Source organism: Uloborus diversus, chromosome 5 (genome assembly GCF_026930045.1).
Source record: "Uloborus diversus isolate 005 chromosome 5, Udiv.v.3.1, whole genome shotgun sequence".
Lineage (NCBI taxonomy): Eukaryota > Metazoa > Arthropoda > Arachnida > Araneae > Uloboridae > Uloborus > Uloborus diversus.
Window position 1 is genome coordinate 174,575,402 of NC_072735.1, and position 23,453 is coordinate 174,598,854.

Here is a 23,453-nt window from a genome sequence, read left to right on the forward strand (position 1 = left end):
TGCCATAAAACAAAGGTATGTGTTTTTTTTATCCATAGTGAAAGAAAATACTAAAAACATTGTTATTAAGACTGAATCAAAAATTTATAGTGAAAATTTTGAATCAAGGGGATTCTCTGAAGCAAACATTAAATTCATTCTAGTGGAATTTTTTATATTCATCTGTAATGGGGGCATTTGAAGAAGCATGCGACTTTTTATCAAAAGGTACATGACACGTATTGTTGTGAAAAATGAATTACAATTTTAGAATTTACAATGTTACAATTTATAATTTACAATTTTATGACTTGCAATTTACAGTTTATTCGTAGTTTGGGAAAACCATAAACATTTAAATGGTTCTAACTAAATACTGTGAATCCAGTTTACTTTTCATCAGAAATGAGATGTATCAAGTGTTGCATTTCTGCTAATGCTCATTCATCGTGAGGTTTAATTAAATGTTTAAAGGGTTCTAAATCAGATCGAGCTATTACTATAAAAGTCTTGACTCTGCTGAGAACTACGTGTACTCGTCCTTTTGCAAAGTTCTTTTTCCCTCTTTCTATGACAGCTTTATCTAGGACTGTGTGATATGCATTGTTGTGAAATATAATTTACAATTTTAAAATTAAAGCGATTTCTGTTGTTTTTTTAGTGACTCCTGTATTTGCTTTCCAAAAGCAAACTTTGATAAAGTCCAACTAATGATGAAGACAAAATTTTTTTGTACATAGTTGCACATTTGAAAAAGCCTTTCCTCACAGTCATCAGAAGTCTCCGAGACACTGTTGTCTATTTCTTTCCCTATCATGCTCATCTTAGTTATTTTCAGACTCATGTGCAGGTGCTCGACACTTTCTTACTTGAGATGCACTTAAGAAAGTCCTCAACATTATGTGCCACACACTCTATCCTACGAACTTATTTTATATTTACACCACTAAAAAGCAAAAAATAAATTACTTATAAATTAAAAAAAACGCCTTCAAAAAACACCTAGGGAATAAAAAGCAAAAAAAAAAAAAAAAAAACAGACTACACTTACACACTATTTCCTACCCAAACCTAACATTTATTAACATTTTGAAACACTGATTTTAATTACTATATGATAAATTATTTTAAATACCTAACTAATTATATACAATCTCTTATTTTTTAATAACCTTTTGTAATTGGGACCTCCTATAAACTACTACTAAACGTAACTGAGTAGATTTAGTTTTAAAGACTAATTTCGTGTTTAGATAAATTAGTGTTTAATTCAGGATTCAGTGGGTTGTCAGTTACGTTAGGTAGGAAACCCTGACTTCAAAAGTTTATTAAAAATTAAGAGATCATATATAATTAGTTAAGTATTTAAAATAATTCATCATATAGTAATTAAAATCAGTGTTTATTTTATAATTAGGTGTTTAGTTTAGTTGATTTTTGTACTGGAATTGTGATACAAATTTGATTCATACGTTTGGGTAAGAAATCGTATGAAAGTGTAATCAGTCATTTTTTGCTTTTTAGTTCCTGGGTGTTTTTTGAAGCTATTTTTTAAAAAATTTATTTAAATGTAATTCATAAAAAATGAGAAAATAAAAAGAATTTGGATGTTACAATTATAGAGGGCTTGTTGGCACAGCAAATGTTTTAAACAAATATTTGCTAACACTTAAAAAAATTAAATATTTAAATATATTTGTATGGTAACATGAATGTTGAAGTAAAAGCTTGGAATATGTTCTTTTCTGAAATATTTAGATTGTAAGTAGTTATAGCTTTGTGGTATAAAAGTTGGCAGTATTTAAAAAATAATAATAAACAGTATATTGTTCAAACAATAACTATTTTTGCTAATAAAATGATTTCCAAATACAATGAGAAAAATAATTATTTGTAGCAATTATCTATACATATAATAAAATAATATGTTTGTGTGTGTGTGTGTGGCGCGCATCCCGGGAAAACGGTAAGGCCTAGAAAGATGAAATTTGGTATACAGGTGTAGTTTTTGCTGAAGTTGTGCACTTCGGGCTTCGATTTTTGATATTTTAATTAGAAAAAAAAGTTATTTAATGTTTTATGTGATTTTTAGCCCTTTTTAATACTTTTAACCTCACAGACCCCGAACCAATCGCGCCAGACAAATATTTTTGGTACTATAGTGTCGGAAATTTAATTTTAAATATGATGAACAAAAAAATTTTGAAGATAGAGCAATTTTTGTATTTTTTATGAATTTTTGAAAAAACCTTTAATTTGCATGTTTTTCTGGTTTTTTTTTTTTCTAATATCATCCTGCGAGAAGTATCAAAGCCTCATTTCTGAAATTTAAGTTGGTAATAGTAAAAACATTTCGCCCTCTTCAGAAGAAAAAAGTTCTTAAAAATACGCAATAGTTTTTTTTTAACAATTTTTTAATGCTGAACACATTATGTCTCTCCACGCATCGGTCGAAAAAAAGCGTTCTTCAATCTTTTATGCCTCTGACGTCACTACTTGGATTTCGATTCGATATGAGGCATCGAATCTTAATCGCTAAATTGTAATTGCAGGAACGAATTTTCTTTGCATTATGTCAAGCTGTGCGTTTAAATTCTTGTGTTTTTTTATTAGCGATGTTCTGAAGTTGGCCATGCTGTGACTTCGTCTTTGCTAAAGCTAAGATTTTGATCATAAATATCTTTGATTATTAATATTAAAAACTGAATGCATTTTTTTTGTTTCATTAATTATTTTTATTTGGTTTCAGTCGATACATTGTTGTGTAATATAATTCAGCTCTTTTTCTTTTAGCGGTTTGGTACATTAATTTGTTCTATAATGGGAATAAAAGTTTTTTTTTTTTTTGAATTTCAATCGAATAGGTAGATAGATATACATTGAGTGTACAAAAAATGTTTTTTTTTTTTAATTTTGTTCTCGAATTAATACTTTTTTTCTTTGAAAAAAGATTGTTAATTACTATCAGAGGTAAATTTCCATGGATCTAGAGAAAGATAAATCTACAGGTCGATGTACAGTGAGAGATAGACAGACCCCGTTATTTAAAGAACAACAAGGGGGGGTGGGGGGGCGTCGCTGCGATTTGAAAACATTGTTAATTACTGTCAAAGGTAGATACGCATAGATCGTATAGATAGATAGATAGACAAATGCAGAGGTCGATATAGTTGATGGAGAGCAAGCGACATGCCCGTTATTTAAGGAACTTCAACGGGGTGTCAATGCCCCTCCCCCACACACACCATGACTTTGAAAAAACAATGCTTTCAAGTAAAGTGGAAGTATTTTTTGTTATTTTTCGACAAAATTTGCATGAAGTGCAAGCAGTTTATGTCTCCCCTCCCCCTCCTTTAAAAATATTCCAAACGACGGAACTGGAGATAGATCTAGAAAATATTTTATTTAAATTAATAATGATATAGATATAGATCGATTGATACCGCCACGAAACTTATTTAAGCAGCCGCCGAAGGCGGCAACACTGGCGTAAAAAAGGCAGATGATAATAATGATATATAGAGAAAAACATTGATTAATACCGTCGCTAAATTGTCTAAGCAGCCGCCGAAGACGGCAACCCTGGCGTAAAAAGGCGGACCAGCTGGTCGCCGAAGGCGGCTAGTCTATAAATAAAATGTTTTGAACTTGATGAACGACTCTGTCCCATAACAGTGCTTTAAGGGTTGGTTAATTCTAACTACGGGTTTTAAGAGACTATTTACCCTTCAGTTGATGTACAAAATACAGGTTTTCCCAAAAGTAGGTATGCAATTACTTTAACAGCAATAATTTTATTAGAGGTTTAATTACATGCATATATTTTCACAATTAATCCCAAATTTGCTCAAAATTTCCACTTTTGTCATTGATGCATTCCTGCAACCTTTCCCCTACACTGTTACACACAGAATGACACAAATTCCAGTTAAAACAAATTTTCTGAAAATCTATCATTGATGAAATTCTTCAACTGTCATACTGTGAGGGGTTTTCTAGAATAAACCTTATCCTTGACTACTTCCCAGAAAAAGTCAGCTTTGTAACAAAAGAAAGGGCAGAATCAGTTACGTATATGTAACTTTATCCCTACTTTTGGGCCATCCTGTATGAAACCTTAACATTTTCATCTTAAATTTTGAATGAACACATTGTTCAAGAGTCAAAAGTGTAAAATTCATTGAAGAAAAAAAAAACATTTCAATCATTTTTTTAAAGTGCTAAAGATCTAGACTTGGAACCTTTGTTTTTGAAAATCTAATAAAAGCTCTCCATATGTACTCATTGTTAGATGTCCTGCCCTTGCTATGAAACCTTATGTAATTCATAAGATTTCTATGCTGTAAACAAAAAATAAATAAATAATTTGTCCAAAAATTATTTTATTTCTTTATTTTGATATTTGCCTGCTTCACTATGAATTTGTAGTAAAAGTTACACTTCATTGTCATTTGCTTATGTTTGTATTTTGTTAAACATGTATTTGATTATTTTCTATTCATGCACATGTAAAATGTCCATTGTATTTTATTAATTAAAGTAAAATGTTTTTACAATCTACAGCAATACAATGAAATATCAGTTTCAATGGAATTTACTTTCAGTCCCATTTTTACTGCCATTTCATTGCTTGAATTCCATTACAACAAACAAAATGCTAATGCAAAATGTCCTTTGAAGTTGGTTGTAATGAGATTTAGCTGTATATCGTTATTATTGATGTTGTTTTTACATGAAGTGCTTTTGCTTTTCAGTTCAAGATTTTCTCCCTCTCTCTCATTTTCTTAACACTAAATTGATTACTAGTTCTTTTAAGCATGTTGGTATGACAGGGTGGCGACCGATCAGGGAAATCAGGGAGATCAGGGAAAAGTCAAGGAACTTTATTAATCAGGGAAAAATCAGGGAATTTTAAAAAATTAACAAGAAATCAGGAAAAATTGATTTTATGAAGAAAAAAAAATTGCTTTACAAAATTAAGTACTCTAATTCCCTAGGCTTTGTCTCCCAATTATCTGTTCAAAAAAAAAAAAAAAATTAATGAGGTGCGATTATACACTGCCGCATATTTGTGCAACTTTCTTCCTCAACGTCAAAGTATTGAATCTTCCTTATTAACCACAGGATGAACTTCCTAAGATTGTTTCTGTATCTGTTAGGTTTTTTATTTTACTTAGCTTGAAATTTCCTTTCACGCTTTCAATGCTACGTAAAATAAACAACCATACAGGCAAAGAAGAAGCCTTTATTAATGCCTTAGCTCCTTTGCCTTTATTCCATTGTCTCGAAGTAATTAGCGTACTGTAATCACGATTTCAAGAAGAAATCTTTGGTTTTTGAATTAATACTATAAAAGCTTAAAAGTTATTACTTCTTCTAGTTTTTAATTTAATTGCTAAAATTGAACTTTCAATTAAAAAAACTTTGTTTTTTGCCGTTGTACCATTTGTTGTCACCGCAGATTTTAAAGGTTTTCTTTTCTTCAGACTTAAGTGATTCTTTAGTTTTATAACCAAGTTATATTCTTTTTATATATATTTTGAAATTAACTAACTTTTTTTCTTCTTTTTTCTTTTTTTCTTGCATTTCAAAGTTGTTTGTTACAAAAGCAATCTAAGATTTTTTCGTTACATACTGAAATCATTTAAAATAGAGTTAAATTGTGTACTTAAGTAAATATCTTTATTTTTTATTGTTAAAATGCTGTATTCATTCATTGAAACCTATGTTCTTGATTAGAGAAAAGCTTCCTATAAATGGATGTCAAATGGTTTTATCTGTTTTGCATAAATATATCAATTAGTTATATAAGAATAATTACATTACTTCTATTCTTTCACAATTACTTGTTATTCTTGCAACAATTATTATATTGTTTGAAAACTTAGTTCAATATAATTTCAATTACTTTTTACTTCTATCATAAATACACATATGTTTTAAGAGTAATTTTAATAGTCTCTTAAAATTCTTATGTAAAGTGGTTTCTGGAAGTAAAGTTTTTATTTTTATTTTCTATAATCTTTCCATGTAGAAAAATTTAGTATACTGTTTGTAGGGTTTTTTCCCAAAAAAATTAACTTAATACGTTTTTTTTAATCATTTTATTAAAATGTATCTTTAGTTCAACAACTTTACACAACTTAAAACATTTAAAATACTGCATTTTATACAAACATACATTGGATTTCAAGTAGAGCAAAGAAAGAAAACCATTATCATTGGAAACGTAAATCAGGGAAATTTGGTGAACTTAATCAGGGAAAAGTCAGGGAACTTTTTTTCACAGTTCCTGTCGCCACCCTGTATGAGAAAAAAATATTAGTTTCCAGTGTTTCTCTGTCTTATTGATGTTGGATAGTTTTTCATTGTTATCTTGAATATTTTCTTAATTTTTTTAATGAAGTTATTGAAGAAAAATATTTTTTTAGGCAAAATTGCATTTGATGATTTTTTAAAACTGATGGCTGAAAAAATCAGTGATAAAGATGCTAATAAAGAAATTCTGAAAGCATTCCAACTGTTTGATGATGACAGCACAGGGAAAATTTCGTTCAACAACCTAAAGCGTGTAGCAATGGAGCTGGGAGAAAACATCACCGATGAAGAATTGCAAGTAAGTTAGTTGCATCAAAGACTAACCCATAATAATTTTATTTTCTTATTTGAACTTTTAAAATTCATAACATATTATACGCTAGGTAATTTTGGTGTTTTTTTTGTCAAAACTACCAACCCTAACTTATGGACAGTTGAAAAAAACCTAATCACTAATCAAGTTGCATTATGTTAATTCTGTTCTGTTAATTAGCAATGATATGAATAATCCACTTTAAATAAATGTTTCAGTTATCAGTTTGATTTTTGATTATGTTAATTTATAAATTGAGAAGAAAAAATATATGTGTAATTGCAATGGTTTTAAATCACTGCTTTTGTAATATAACAATACATATTTTTCTAAATCTAATTTTATAATTTTTGTAAATTTTTTGAACATTTTGATATTAAGATAAATAAATACCTTTGTGCTGAATAGTAAAGTCAGAACAAACAATGTAAGTAGAAGCACAAATTTCATTATTTTTTGCATTGAAAAAGGCGTTCCCTGTAATGCCGAAACACGTGTCTGCTGTAATTAACAAATTTGTGCTTCTACTTACGTTGTTTGTTCTGACTTTACTATTTTGATATTGTTTAGATATTTTCCCACCTGATATTATTTAAAATTTTGAGCAATTTAGTTTTGACTGAGAGTAGACAAATCACTTATAAAAATATTAAGAGTTTTTGCCTTTCATTTTCCTGAGGAATAATCAAGAAGGCCAGAAAAATTACCTGTACATCTAGTTTTATTTGGACAATTCCCTTTATCTTATTAATTAAAAATTATTTTTCTGTCTTAAAACATAAATTGTAAGTTTCGATTTTATCTTTAAAAAATTAAGAAATATATAAGTATTCTTGAAATATTTAATTCTTAATATTTATTTGAAACAGAAAAAAGCAAAAGGAAACCTAAATTAAAATTTTATCAAAGCATATTTAACATCTTTTATTAATATGCTGAGAAACGTAATTGTAAAAAGAATGAACGTAAGTTCTCAGTGCAAATTCTATTTTTGCCACTTTGGCAAAAGTCTATTTTTTCCCGTGGTTTTTTCCATTGGTCTCAAAAACTTACCAACTCTGTTTAAGATTTATTAATATTCTATTATTTACAACATACTTTGTGTCTGCTCAAGTAAAATGATTTTGCCTGATGTTGATTCCAGGATAAACTTATCTGTTGCACTTTGAAAAATATCCATGTACAGTAGTTAGTTGCAAAATAATCTCTGCTTACTAAAAATTGTATGAACTCATGCTGCTCTTTCTTTTAATTTTTGTTATGATTAATGTTGTGGTTACAGGATGCCCATTCCCTCTAGAAACCAAGAATTCTCAGTTAATTTTCAAAATACCACTGGGAAACTCATGGGAAATTTGAGATCGACTGTAAAAATTATGATTGGCAATGTATCAACTTCTACTTTCAGAGAAAAAAATCAGAAATTCTCTGAAGTCGGCCGTTTGATTTGCGTAGTTTTGCTTGGATATAAACTTTATAAAAAGAAGAAAAAGGAAATGAAAGAGACATTTACTAAAGAAAATACACATCCCCCCTCTATCAGTTCTTGTGTTTTTATTGTTTGTTTTTCGATGAAAAATTTTGGTAGACGGCTTGCGTTTGCAACTACGATTTTTGTTATTTACCTCTTTTATTCATATAGTTTTGCTTTTTAATTTTTTGTAGCCTATTCGCGATAATTGTTTTTTGAAGGAGCATTAATTTCTGCACTATCAGTTATCTGCAAAATTAGCAAGTGCGACATTTCTTGCACTTCGTGAGGACTGTCGGCGATACTGTTAGTCTCTAACATTTACGCAGTGTAAAATTAAATCAGAACGTTTCAGTGTTTGTTTGGTTTTTATTTAAAAAGTTGCCTGTCCTTTGTGTTTGAAAAAGTTAAAGTTCAGGATTTTTTTTTTGTTCAATTCAAATTTAGCCTTGCCAATATTGTTATTAAAATTTTCATATAATTTATTAAATCCTTGATTAGGAAAATTTATTTATGTAAGTAAAAGGCTATGTAATATACATAATCTCATTAAACACCTGTTTGGCAAAAAGTTCGTTTCTGTTTTTGAGATTTCAATCCTTGTGTGCCCTGTTAATATTGTAATTACTTAGAAGTTTGAAAGTTATTTTAACTTATACTACCTCACATTGTTCTATTCTATTGTAATTTGTTTATAAAGTTAAAGCTTCTTTTCATATTTCTTTTCGATTTTTTTTGCTGTCTATATGGAGACTTTCTTGAGGGAACTTATTTCTTACTTCAATTGTATTACTACAATCTATTCATCATTTATATTTAAACTATTCACATAGCTGCAGAATATTCTGTTTTCCCCAAAGTTTGTGATTTTATTTTCATACTCCAAAGTACGATCAGGGGTGCCCATCCCCCCCAAGCTCAATGGCGCAAATTCCCCCCCCCCAAAAATTTTCTCGCTTTCGAATCGGGTTAAATATAACAGTTTTTAGAGTGTTTAATTTCTAATCAAATTCATGGGGGGGGGGGGGGGGGGGTAGCGCTAACAAATAGCATCTGAACTGAAATATTGTTGGATTGTTTACCTGCCTTGCCTTCCCAAATTTTACAACGTGCACCTTGAGTAAGCAAGTTTTGGGTACCCGTGAATTTTGCTACACCTTTTTTTTTTTTTTTTTCAAACGTATGAACAATGACAGGAAGAGTGGATTAAACTTTCTGGCTTGGGATGGAGTCATTACTAGATGTATGCAATATGAATCTATAAAATATGAATCTTATTTTATTGTCACTTATAGATAGGGTGTTCGGGGGTTTCTTCTCCGGAAAATTTTCGAAATTCTAGTTTTAAAACCAGTTTTAGATGATCTCCGGTGATGTTTGGGGGATAAGATGTTTAGTGTGCCCTTCCCGGTAATTTTTCAATATTGAAACTTTAAAAGCACAATTGTAGATAGTTTAACGTTGTGTGAAAGAGAGCTTTTCTTTTGTTTTCAAAATTGTAGTTCTAAAAACGCAGTTTTACACTATCTGTGGTAATATTAGGGAAAGAAGAGATCCTAGGGCTTGCCCCAGGAAAATTTTCAAAATTACAGTCTTAAAAACGGTATTTATGGTTGGGGGAAAAGCAGTTTTCTGAAATTGAAGCACTAAAACCGCAGTTGTAGCCGACCTTTGTGACGTTAAGAAAACGAGTTTTCGGAAGCTCTCCCGGAATTTTCACGAAATTGAAGCCCAGAATATCAAATTTAACACGATTTTTGAATAATGTTGATGAGAATAGGGGGGGAGAGGAGGGGCGTTTCACTTAAATTTTCGAATTTGTAGCTTTAAAAACGCAGTTTTGATAGATTTGGATAATGTTAGTGGAAGGTGAATTTCGATGCCATTCCCCGGCAATTGTTTGAAATTGATACTCCAAAAAACGCAATTCTAGGCTTGTGTTTGATCATGTTAAGGAAAGAGGGGGGAATCAGGGACTCTCTCCTATAAATTGGTCAAAATTGCAGTTCGACAAACGCAGTTTTAGATGACTCTTGATGATAAAGAGGGTGTTATTCTGGCGCTACAGTGGGGGGGGGGGGGTGCTCTCCTGGAAGTTTTCCAAAATTGAAGTTGCAAATCCAAAAAAGATGGATCAGACACAGTGACAGATATGTTTCGGAAATCCTGAAAAATGGATTCGGCTATTCAGCACACATCGAAAATCAGAACTCGAGAATTTTAGTGAATCAATAGAATCCTTATAGAATCCTTCTATACACATCATATATAGAAGAAAGTAAATATGATTTACGAAAAATAGTTTAAGCACCTTAAGAACAGACTGTTGTAACAACATCACTGATAAATGTAATAAAAATCATCTAATGATAAATTGAAACAATTAGTTTAAAAATGGTAGAGAAGATGGGAGTAAAGTGAAAGGAGAAAAATTCTTCTCAAGCTTAAGCTCGTTAATGAAGAAAATATATTAATTGTCAATTGGAGGGATAAAAAATATGTTATTCGCAAACTTCAAAACTAGTTCTTAACGATTGTTGAGGTGCAAATGAATCTACGGAAGACTAGAGCATACTGGTCAGAATTATTAAACAATAAAACATTGTTGACCTCTCTACCTCTCATCATTTTTACACACGCATTCATCATGCAGAATTGTGCTACTTCCAGAAAATTTATTTAAAAAATTGAAAAGAAATCAAACCGTCTGATTCAGCTTTGAAACGGACACTAACTCCATGCCGTCTGTGATGTTCCCTTCATTGAAAAAGAGACACGGTCATTAAATTTTGGAAAGGAGTACCAGGGCCGTCGCTATTTCAAAAAACTGAGGAGGGGAAGGGGGTACGCTTTTGGCGGCCCGTTAATTGTTTCAAACGCATGTTCCAATATGCAGAGAGATAAGATTTGGCTTCTGGTTTAGCAGGGATAGTCATATTACTTGACCTTAGTACTAGCAATATAAATTTAATAGTAAGGATAATATTCAGTCAGATAAAGGAAGTGTCGGAGGGCTACCTTCTTGCATTTTTTCGAAATTGAAGATAGAAAAATGCAGTTTTAGACTGTATTTTAAGTTTGAGAGGAAGGGGGAGAGGAGGTCCAGGATAGCCTCTCTCGACAATTTTTCCAAATTTAAATTCTCAACACAACCATACGTTATATTTAATTATGTTCAGAAGAGGGAGTTTGGGGCTCAACCCCGGGAATTTTCATGATTGTTATTTGAAAAACACAGTTTTAGACGACCTATGGTGATGTTAGGGAGGAAGAGACTCGGGGTCATCGTTCTAAAATTTTTCAAAATGCGAACTTCAAGCACGCATTCTCAATTGTGAATTATTTGTGATTGTTATACTAAAGGGGGTCTGGGGGCTCTCCCCCGGGAAAAGTCTGAAAATTGTAGTTTGAAAAATGCAGTTTTAGATGATCTATGGTGATATTAAGGAGAAGAGAGATGTGCTCCCCCCCCCCCCCCCCGAAAATTTTTTGAAGTTTTGAAGCCTTTAAAGCGCGATTGTGGGCTTTTTTTTTTTATTTAAAATTTAGTGCACCGCCAGTTTCTTGAAATTAAAGCTCCGAAAACCCAATTTAAGCCAACCTTCGATGAAAGGGGGAGTTTTGAAGGGACTCGGGACCAGAAATGTTTCGTAATTGAAGCACTAAAAGCGAGATTTAAGACATTTTTCGATGACGCTGGCGAGAGAGAGATAGAGGGGGGGGGATCCTCTCGAAAAAATTTCGGTCTGTTGAAACCTCAGTTTTAGAAGATTTTCGGTATTGTTAATGGGTAGAAAGATTCGAAGTCCTCCCCTGGCAAATTTTCAAAATTAAATTCAATTGACGCAATCGTAGACGATTTTAAATACTGTTAGATGAGTAGAAGGTTTTGAAGATCTCCCCCGAAAAAATTTCTGAATTGAAGCCTTAACAATGAAATTTTTGAGGATCGTCGGTAATATTTGGAGAACGACAGTTTCGGGACACCCCAGAGAGTTTTTTTTAAATTAAAGTCCAGAAGACGAAATTTATTCGACCTTGAATGATGATGAATGATTAATTGTGAGGGCGTTTCTCGGAAGTTACGTTGGGAGCACTCTCACAGCTTTTCGAAATTGCAGTCCTAAATACTTAGGTGTAGGCCATCTTTAATGACGTTATGGTAAGGGATGGGGTTTTAGAACGTTTTCCCGGGATTTTTCAAAACCTAAGTTTTAAAAATTCATTTCCAGGCCAGCTTTGGGGACGTAAAAAGAAGAGTTTGGAGTTCCCCACTCTTCCTTTCAGTTTGGCTACGTCCCTCCTATCTCCATTGTAAATTTCAATAATTGATAAACATATTGTGGTAATATTTTTTTCCCAATTTTCATTTACCAAACACAATTATTTGCTTGGATTTTCCATAATAAAGTTTTCAATTTCCCGCACAATATTTTTGTTTTCTTGCAATACAAGCATTTGCGGTCTTAGAAAAAGATCTTTTAACATTTTGAACGGATGTGGTAATTTTCTGCGATACCTTAGGTCTCTATTCTACTTCATTTTATTTTAAATGTGCCACCTGCATCTCTTGGTCAAACTTTGATTTACTTACAATTTTTACATTCAAACATTTAGTGTGAACTTCAAACTTTTGGTGTGAGTATTCATCATAATACTTTTAATCTCTTTTTGCATTTAACTTTTTTTTCCTCTCTATCTCTCTATTTCAAATTTATTTCGGCGACCAATACATTTTTCTCCACTTAGCAATGATTTTCAGGACAACATTTTGCATCAAAAAAAAAAGTATATACATATGGGAATGTTTCTGCGACCCCTATCCTATGGGCTGTCCTATTTATTTAGGTATTTTTATTTTTATTTTTTTAACTGCAGAATCATGAAGCATGGTTTTGTACAACCAGGGCCGCCGAGAGACAAGGCGTGGAAGATGTTAGTTTGGTCGCCTGTCATTCCTCCCATTATTCACATTTTACTCTATGAACAATGTTTTTAATTCGAGTCGAACCCATAGTTTCTGACTTGGCAGATATACGCACTCTGCGGAGAAGTGAAGAGTGTAGTGTACTGAATATTTTTTTGTGCGTTAATAAAAATGTTTGAAGTGTATATTTCTTACCCTTCAACTCTTGGCCCTTACTTACTCTTGATAAAAGAGAATCATGGTTGTTCCTAACTTGTATTTTAAGATTACATTTTCTATTCAAATTTGACAGAAAAAATCCTTTTTGTCACTATTATTTCAATTGTTCACTTATAATTACTATTTTCATTTTTTAAAACAACGAAGAATTTTCCTTTTTCTTCGTTAGTTGCATCGCTAAAATGAAATTGGCGGCCACACTTCTGAAAAACGGGGAGGGGGGGGCTTGGTAAGGCGACAGCCCTGAAAAGTACGCGGAAGAAGGATAATTAATGCTTCTATTTCTTGTTGAATGAGTTTAAATATTTTTTCTTTCCAAAATGCAAAACTTTTATTTTCTAAATAAAAAATCATCTGGGAAAAAAATCCCCGGCAAAAATTTTGATGGCGCAACTTGCGCCATAATCCCCCCCTGTGGGCACCCCTGAGTACGGTTTTGTAAAGAACCTGACAATTTTTAGGAGGACCCCCCCCCTCACCCCCACTCCTTTCTTTTTTTTTGAGGGGTTTTGAAAAATCGATGTCAGATTCAGTTGATTGAAGGATTTTTCTCATTTGAAACTCAGCTTGAAATTTTTTCAATTATTTGCTCATTAAGTGAAAGTCTATTTCTGAAAACTTCTTCGCCAAAAATTGCGTTCTAAGTTTGAGATTTGAATCCTTTTGCAGATTCTGAAAATTTTAACTATTTTGAAAGTTGGAAGCTATTTTAACAAATGCTACCAGCTAGCTTTCCTGTGGTTTTTTTTTGGAGTATAGATTTTAATGCTTATTTTTTTTAAATTTAATTTATCTATTTATTTATTTATTTATTTATTTTGATGGGAATACATTGGGTTTTAAGCAAATGAGCTCTTTATTGTTCAATTATTTCTTTCGAGCATATTGCATTTCCCACTTACTATCTATTTTTTTTTTATTTCATTAAAAAAATGTATTTGTGTGTAAAGGGGGGGGGGAGGAGTATTTGCCTGCAGTTGAAACACACTTAAGTTGAAGCAAATAAAATGTGTAGAGCAATAGAAATTAAAGTGTGATAGCAGAGTTGTGATTTTAAAAATACCAGCTCCTATTTCAGCCTCTGGTAGTATTTGGTGCTCCTATTTGTTTCTTTTTATATTCTTATTGATTTAAACCTGAGTGTGGCGGCTATGATAATCATGAAAAAAGTAAAATATAATGTAAGGAAATTAATTGAGCAAAATGACTGGTACTATATGAAGAAATCTCGAGAGCAATCTATTGTATTCATGATATTTTAAATTTTACTGGTATAAAGGGGGTAAACGGGACATATGTGTCCAATTTAATTAAAATTTAAAATACATTTTTAATTAAAATTGTAATTAATTTCAAATACAAAGCTTGGAATATGCTTGAATAGGTAATAAACATATCTCTATGTATGTTTGTATTACTAAATATGTTGTCAGATGTGAGCACTTCAGATGTGTCCCTCCATTATGTTAAGATTACTGTATGATATTGTAAATTTAAAAAAAAAAAAAAAAATGCAAGCATTTAAAATTACTATTTTTATATACAGTGATGGACAAAATTATAGACTCAATTTTTTTTTCTTTTGTTTCAATACAACATGACTCAGTTTAAATTATTTTCATTGAAGTAAAGATGAATAGTTGAAGAAATAGTTCTAAAATTAGAACATCTTATCCATTAAATTAAAAAATTCATAAAATTAGAAAATTTGCAAATTTAATATTTTATCATTACGTGAAACCTGTACAAAAGTATAAACTCAAAGGTAAAAAAATCCAGGATTACGAGAAAGTTTCGTTCGAAAATGTTAATTTAACGCCATAGAATGAATAAATGTTGCCATCAGTGATTGCTAAAAGTTTTGTTTTTGGAAATTCATGAGAAACATATAAATGCACCGCTGGACAAAATTATAAACTCTCTTTTTTTTTTCATTTTTTCAATCATAATTTAACTCAGTTAAAAAACTTTTTGTTCCAGTAAAGATAAATAACTGACTAAATAGTCCTAAATTCAGTATAACTCATAAACTCTATAAAATAAATAATTTAATTAAAAAAATTTAAACTTTAATATCTTTGTAATAGGGGAGGATGGGGTAAAATGGACCACGGGGCCAAATGGACCACCCCCCATTTCTTAATTTATTTATGTTTTTAAATGTTTCACATTTTTATACATAGATGGCAGCACTGAAGTGTTGAAAATAAGCTTACAACAGTGTGTTTAACTGACAATTTAGCCATTTTGTTCCAGAAAATTGATTTGTGGTAGTCAAAAGTAACTTTTTTCATTGAAACATTTTCTTTTTCATCATTCAAGAATTGTGATTTGGAAGATATTACTTTGTGCAATAAAAAGGTAAGATTATATTTTAGTACATTTAATGTAATTAAAATAATTTAATATAAAATTTGTTACTTTTTTTTTGCATTTTTCATGAGAAATCCACATGGGGTAAAATGGACCACCAGGCACTGGGGTAAAATGGACCATGGTCCATTTTACCTCAGTTCTATATCCTATGTGTTTTTCTTGATAGTAGTATATATAGAATTAAGAATCAATAATTTATTTAATTTTTAATGAGTAATTTTAATTAATGATTCGTGTTACTACACTTCTGAAGTGCTAACTTTGCATTATACTTTCAAATTTTAAAATTAATCCTGAATACATAATTCAAAGGAAAATAAACAAACATTTTATTTGAGATTCTTTTTCAAATTTTGTAAACATTCTGTCAATTTTTAATCCTTTTACTTTAATTGGAGAATTATACGTTAATATATATATATATGTACAAGTATAACAAACGATTATTCAATAGTTAATTTCAAATAATAATAGATTGTTAGTATCCATGGATTTTATAGATAAATTGAGATAAAAATAATTTTAGAAAGTTGAAATTGTCACATAAGAACAAGTCGCAGATTAATGTAGTATAATAAACTAAAGAAAAAAAAATGTACTAAATTATTTTCATATTACAATATTTTATATTTTTATTATCACAGTAGAAATTATAATTAATTTTATTTTTCATTGTTCATTCATGTCAGTCATACTTAAATTTAATTTTTATTTAAATTTTAGCCATGCCAAGAAATAAACCAAGGAAAACCAAAAGAGGAACTGTGTCACATGATGATATGAAGCAGGCAGTAAAAAGTGTTCTGGATGAAAAAAAATCCATTCGTTCGGTCTGCAAAGAGACAGGAATTTCAAAAACAACTCTTTTGCGTTACATACAAAAGTATAAGAATCATAAGTCAGAGGAATTAGATAGCAATAATGAGTCAACTATTAGTTTTGCTCCGAATTATACGCATAAGCTTATATTTTCAAAAGAAGAAGAAGATATGTTAGAAAAGTACATAATAGATGCTGCAAGAATTCACCATGGACTTTCGCTAACAATGACAAGAAGATTAGCATATGAATTTGCATTATTTAATGACAAGATTGTTCCTGAGTCGTGGAAAAAAAATTCTATCGCAGGAGTAGAATGGTTATATGGTTTTCGAAAAAGACACCCTAAAATTTCACTTAGACAGCCAGAATCCACTAGTTTATCTAGGGCAACAAGTTTCAATCGGCATAATGTTGCTGTCTTTTTCGAAAATTTGAAAAACCTCTATTCACGTTTTCAATTTCAGTCTCAGGACATTTATAATATTGATGAAACTGGGGTGACAACATGCCATATTCCATCAAAAATTTTAGCGGAAAAAGGAGTAAAACAAATTGGGGCCGTAACTTCTGCAGAACGAGGCCAACTGGTCACACTTTGTGTTGGAATAAATGCTTTAGGAAATGCGATTCCACCCTTTCTCGTATTTCCGAGAGTTAATTTTAAAGAATATATGCTCCATGGTGCTCCAGAAGGTTCAGGAGGTTCTGCAAACCCATCTGGATGGATGAACGTTGACACTTTCTTTTTATACATGCAGCATTTTATAAAATATGCCAAGTGTGTCAAAGAAAGACCCACATTACTGCTATTAGACAATCACGAAAGCCACATATCCATTCCTGTCCTTGATCTCGCCAAAAAACATGGCATTCATATGCTGACGCTTCATCCGCATACAAGCCACAAAATGCAACCATTAGATCGAACTGTATTTGGCCCTTTTAAAAAATTCTATAACAGTGCTTGTGAGTCATGGATGTTGTGTCATCCTGGAAAGCCAATGACAATTTATGATATTTCATCGATTGTTGGCACAGCATATCCCCAGGCCCTTACCATCAAAAACATTCAATCAGGCTTTAAAGTGACAGGCATATGGCCACTAAATGAAAATGTATTTGATGATGTTGAATTTCTCGCAGCATACGTGACTGATCAACCAGCACTGGAAATGGCTCTAATAAGTGAAATCGATCAACCGAGCACAAGCACAGCTGATCAGCAACATACATCCCCACAATTTGTAAGTGAAAATCGTCAGCAAGACATAATATCACCGTTTGAATTTCGCCCCTTGCCAAAAGCTAGTATGCGTAAGACCACAAATAAAAGAAAGAAAGGCGCATCAAAAATCTTGACAGATACACCTGTAAAAATTAGCATTGAAGAGGAAGCGGAAAAGAAACAACAGAAAAAATTGAAACAAAAAAACACTGCTTTAATTAGAGCAAGGAAAGACTTAGAAAAAATACTAGTTTCGGAAAAAGATGAGAAAGCGGAAAGCCAACAAAAAAAAAAGAAAACTTATGTATCTGAGAGTTCAAGTGATTCTGCAAATATGTCCACATATAGTGATACAGAAATTAGTGACGATGAAATTATTTCATCTCTTAATACCGATTTTGACAACGAGTTAAAAGTTGGCAAATACATTTTAGTAAAATTTCTGACAAAAAGAACAGTAGTTCATTTTGTTGGACTAATACTAGACAAAAGTGATGATGATTGTGTTCTCGTCAGGTTTATGCGACAGAAACCTGACAAAAATGGTTTCATTTTCCCTGAGAATGTAGACGAGTCACTTATAAATGTTGAAGACATAGTAATGATACTTCCAGACCCTCAAGAAAATAGCAGACTTTCAGTTACACAAAAACAATTTGGTGTATCATTCGCTAATTTTAATATTCGTTAATATTATCTGTATGAATTAAAGCAATAATTAAACAAATAATAATACACTGTATATTTTGTACTGCTGAAAAAATTACTAAATTAAGTTATTTTTATTTTTTTTACTAGCGGTCCATTTAACCCCATGCCATGGTCCACTTTACCCCGGACACGGGGTAAGATGGTCCACTTTATCGCTTGGTATTAAAAAATATATATTAAAAAAAGTTTATACAATATCTGCTTTTTATTAAATGTAACATAAAGCCTACTGTATAGGTAATATACATGCTTTTTTTCAAACTCAAAAAATCATAATTTTGAGAGTAAACACTTGAAATTTAGAAAAGTGGTCCATTTTACCCCGGCTTCCCCTACATGAAACCTGGACAAAAGTATCAACTCAAAAGTAAGAAACTCTGAAGTTTGGTAGAATTTTATTCAAATACTTAATCATTTAATATCCAAAAATGAACCAATGCTGAATTACAAAATTACAAACTTACAATACTGCATAAACACAATTATAAGCTGACTTTTTTTTTTTTGAGTTTAATTACTTTACATTTGCTATTACTTCAGTAAAACAAAAGCATAGATTTAGGAAAATGTAATTTTGCTATTAACATGGATAAATTGCAAAAAAAAAAAAAAAATCAATATTTGAAATGTTTTAAAAATTAACACTGCATTAAATCTAGCCATTAGTGTATTGTACTACAAACTTTTAAAAACGAGTTGCGCCCCCAGTTTTCTGAATTACCTCGAATATGCGGCTGGACATGTGGATTTCACAAGAGTTTCCAACAGCTGCAGTGGCATGTGGTTCCATGCTGAAAGTATTGCCCTTTTTAATTCCTCTGTGGTTGTGTACTGGTGCCAATCATGATAAACTTTGCGATCCCGCAAAGAATTATTTTTACTTGGACTAGCACTAGTTAAAGTGTATTTTGTTCAAGATCACAATTTGACGCAACTTATTAATATCGTTTATTGTATTTTCATTAAAACGCAGTTCTAAAACTATTTTTTGTTTTTTCTTTTTTAATTTTTAAGTTAATAACCCTTGATATTTTAAATTTGGTTCCCTCAGAGACCCCTGCACTCACCAATTGCTTGGTTTATCTGTTTTAATTGCTGGGGTAAATCTGAGCAAGTTGGACCCTGAGGAACTAACTCTGACATTGAAAAAACTGCATATTTTTTGCTTCTGCTGTGGAAAATAGATTTTTTTAATGTTTTATTCAGCTTTGTTAACATGCAAATAAATAACCTGTTATAATTACTTCAAGTAAATAATCATATGATTGCTAGTTTTTGAGCAATCACGATTGCTTATTGCTCTTATTTGACTGTTTTTGGCATCTTCTATCATTTTATTTTCCCACCGCCACCCTCCGCACAATAACGGTCGACTGACTCCTCACGATGCTGCTCCTATAGCGAAAGCCATCTCCAGGTTGCATCAATGTCCTACACACACGCGCATACATACACAACTACACACACATACATATCGACACCTACACATACACACACGCAAAAACATATACACACATACACACATTCATGCCTGCACACAGACACAAACACATATGCCTACACACACATACACATACCCCCCCTACACACACATTCATGAGCACAACTACCCACACACTTATGCCAGCACACAGACACAAACACACATGCCTACACACACATACTCCCCACACACAAACACACATACCTCCCACACACAAACACACACGCCTGCATACACACACTGGTGATTACGAAAAACATAATTTAAATTCAAGATGTCAAAATTCAAATTAATTTTTTGCAACTATTTTGAATTTTTTAGGCTACTTTTTTACCTCATTTTTCCTGTAGCCACTAGCATGCACAGGAGGGGAGAAGGGACACCTGTTAGCCCGGGCTCAAACAAAATTCGATAAAAATTCGTTTGAGAAAAGATGTGGTAACTTTATAACTTGTAATAATTCAAGATTTTCTTTTTTATTTGCAATTATTGTACATTTTTTCTTTCACAGGAAATGATTGATGAAGCTGACCGAGATGGTGATGGTGAGGTCAACCAAGAGGAATTTCTTAGAATTATGAAAAAGACATGTCTTTATTAAAGTTTGATTTCCCTTCACTTTTAATCTTTTTTTTTTTTTTTTCATTTTTTCATGATGGGTCAAGTAACAAAGATGATTCTATGTACTTTATCAAGGCATATCATATTGATATATATCCTTATGTATTATGTAATGAAGAAATTTCATATCTTTTGAGATGTTTGTATATATGTCTATTTTATATGTTTAATTTTGTATGCCTGGTGCACAATTTTTTACTTAAAAAATGTGATTTTAATTTCTTGATTGAAATAAACCTTTTATGTATGCATGATGGTCTGGATAAGTTGTTTGGATAGTTAAAGGTATTGTTTTGATTTTGCTGTTTCTGAACATTTTTTTTCCCTGCAGTTTTCCAGATAAGTTTTGCATGTTGTGATTGATGTAACATAATTCTCATGAAGAGAAATAGTTCCTCAAATGCTTCACTATTTACACATTTTAGTATTTGGTCTTGAATCTCAGCATTACTAAGTGACTCTAGTGCAATGAATTGTCAGTGAGCGTCTGTCCATGATTTTTGGCAGGGTTCTATTTTTGTGAATTAAATACAAAACTAATGAAAACCAAAACAATGAAATTTTAAAACCAAAGTCTATGTGTTCTAAACACTTATTTATTTTTTTAATTTTTTTAACTCTTTATGTTCATCATCATTGTAATCAAAGCAAAACTGTTTTTCAATTGCACTGTGAGACTCGATTGATTTTTGATTAACTATTTTTGAAAATAATATTTCAAAATATATATATTACTCAATGAAGTGTGTGAAACTTTGTTTCTGACTCCTTTCGGGGTTTTTTTTGGGGGGGGGGGGAGATGCCAAATCTTTCGATTTCATCCCCCTGTGTCTTCTCTCATAAACCATAAAAAAATTGATCTTCTCTATTTTGAATAGTTCATGCATTTTATACCTTTTTTATCATTTAATTTCACTTAAGGGAGCGAATGTTATAGAAATTTTTGTTTCTGAGAAAATTGAAATTTTCCCCTTCTTGAACCTTCCCTTAATTTTCCTGAATTAGGTATATATTTCCAAATGTTATTTATTTTTCTTCCAAAGGTTGTCAAGTTTACTGAAAATGCTTCCTAAACTGTAAGTAACAAACAACAATCTCAAGTTAAATTATTTAAATGTAGCATAACAAACCAAAGGTCTATTTTAGAACATAGTAGATTTTTCGTATAATCAAGCATAATTTTCTATGTAAAATTCTCTCTTATTTATTTACTTACTTTTTCTTAGCCTAGACTTTTCCATGCTTTTGTTTAGGAAAAGAATATTTGAATTCTGTACACATTTACTGTGATTTTTGTGTGGTAATATATGTATATACAAACTCATTAGACAAAGCAGCCTCTATTTTTATTAAAGAAAAAAGTCAAGTCAATAAAAACAGAGAGGATAACAATTGCATTACTTTTTGTCACTAATACAACTTGCATTTTTTTTCTTTTTGTTTATATTTTGAAAGGCTTTTTAAGAACTAGGGTTTGTTGCAATTATGATTTCCTATGTTCAAAAAAAATTTAATCTGAATTTTTCTTTTATTTTGTACTGTTTTATTCAAGGTATATGGTTACTGAGTTTTTGGTACTGTTTGTTTCAATTTTATTTGTTTTTGGTTAGCAAAGTTATTGTTTTCATTTTAAAAATATTGGGAGAAAATGTATTAACAGTTGATTCAAAGCTTTAAGAACATATGTTATATTTTTAAAATGCAACTTTATATTAAATGCCTATAGCAACTAGGCTGTTGAGTACCGAAAGTCTTAATTTTATGCATTCATATTATTCTTCGTTTTAAAAAAATTTACTCTGTCAATATTTTATAATCAAATATGGTTTGTTAATTTGTTTTAATTTTCTGTACTGTACCTATCCTTTTTTTTTTTTTTTTTTGCTTTGCCTGATCTAAAAAGTTTCAGTTTAATATTAGAGTTTCTGCATTTAAAAGCACACATCCTTCTTCTATTATTATTGTTTTTAGTTCATGATACCCCCCCCCCCCTGGATGAACAAGTTTAGTACAAAAATGGAATATCTTAAATATTTATATTACATTGTTTGGCAAAGCTTTCCACTAAATCAGGTGAAATATAGCAGAAAGCAATGTGTGTGTCTTCAGAAATAATGCATGTTTAAGTGTGTAAGATATACATGTAATGTTTGACTGTCATGCGCAATTCTGAAACATTTGGAAATCTAATTTTTTTTACTTCACTGGATCATTGCTTCGTATGAATGTAAGGATATTAATGGTTTACTTTCAATGTGTTTTTCACTTCCATTGCATTATTATTTTTATATTAGCATTTATATTATTAGCATGTCAATTCATCGCAATAATTCTGAGATAATCGATTGCATATCATATCAAATTATTCCTGATAACTGAATGTATGTGACATTTAAATTCTCAGTAAGTTACCGCCCTACAGCCAGCGCTAGGCAGAAATACATGAAATACACCGCCAACCCAGTCATTCCAGCCGAGGACTGCAGTTTTGTGCTTATTAGCACATGCCTTGCCTTCAATCTTCGAGTTGACACGAACCATTGCTTCGGTCACTCGTATGGTTAGTGCTAATTCTGTATTAGCTACCAGTTTGTTTGGCACTCTTGGCTTCCTTAACCCATTCTTTGCCCCGGCCGATACAGGATCGGCCGCGCAGTTTGTGTTAATACTGCCCCGGCCGATTCAGGCTCGTCGCAAGAAAATGGTTCCTAACTGCCTTCGACGAACCTGTGTCGTCACGGCGTTTTTAGCAGTTTTTGCCTCGGCCGAATATGTGTCGGCGATCCTTCCAGGGGCAGAACCCTGTTATTGCGCTTCTCTGTTGGGTTCTGGTGCTTTTAAGGGAGCGGTAATCAAGCTCTTTTCCTTAGACAAAAGGGATGTAACTTATAGTATTTCACAAAACTTGTTGTAATTTATTTTATTTTACTAAGATATTAACCTTTCAAGTACTCCTGGATGAGACACGTATAATGCTTCAAATAATCA

The 23,453-nt window shown here is 31.5% G+C and overlaps 1 protein-coding gene across 1 annotated transcript in view; it reads left to right on the forward strand.

Annotated features, from left to right (window-relative positions):
* The window catches only part of LOC129222203 (uncharacterized), a 40,525-nt gene extending 20,042 nt beyond the window's left edge, over window positions 1-20,483 (forward strand). Inside the window, exons 4-5 of the mRNA XM_054856674.1 lie at window positions 6,411-6,595; window positions 20,356-20,483. Of these exons, the coding sequence (XP_054712649.1) occupies window positions 6,411-6,595; window positions 20,356-20,445 (275 nt within the window). The 3' untranslated portion in view covers window positions 20,446-20,483. The remainder of the gene's footprint in view (window positions 1-6,410; window positions 6,596-20,355) is intronic.
* The last annotated feature ends 2,970 nt before the right edge of the window (window positions 20,484-23,453 follow it).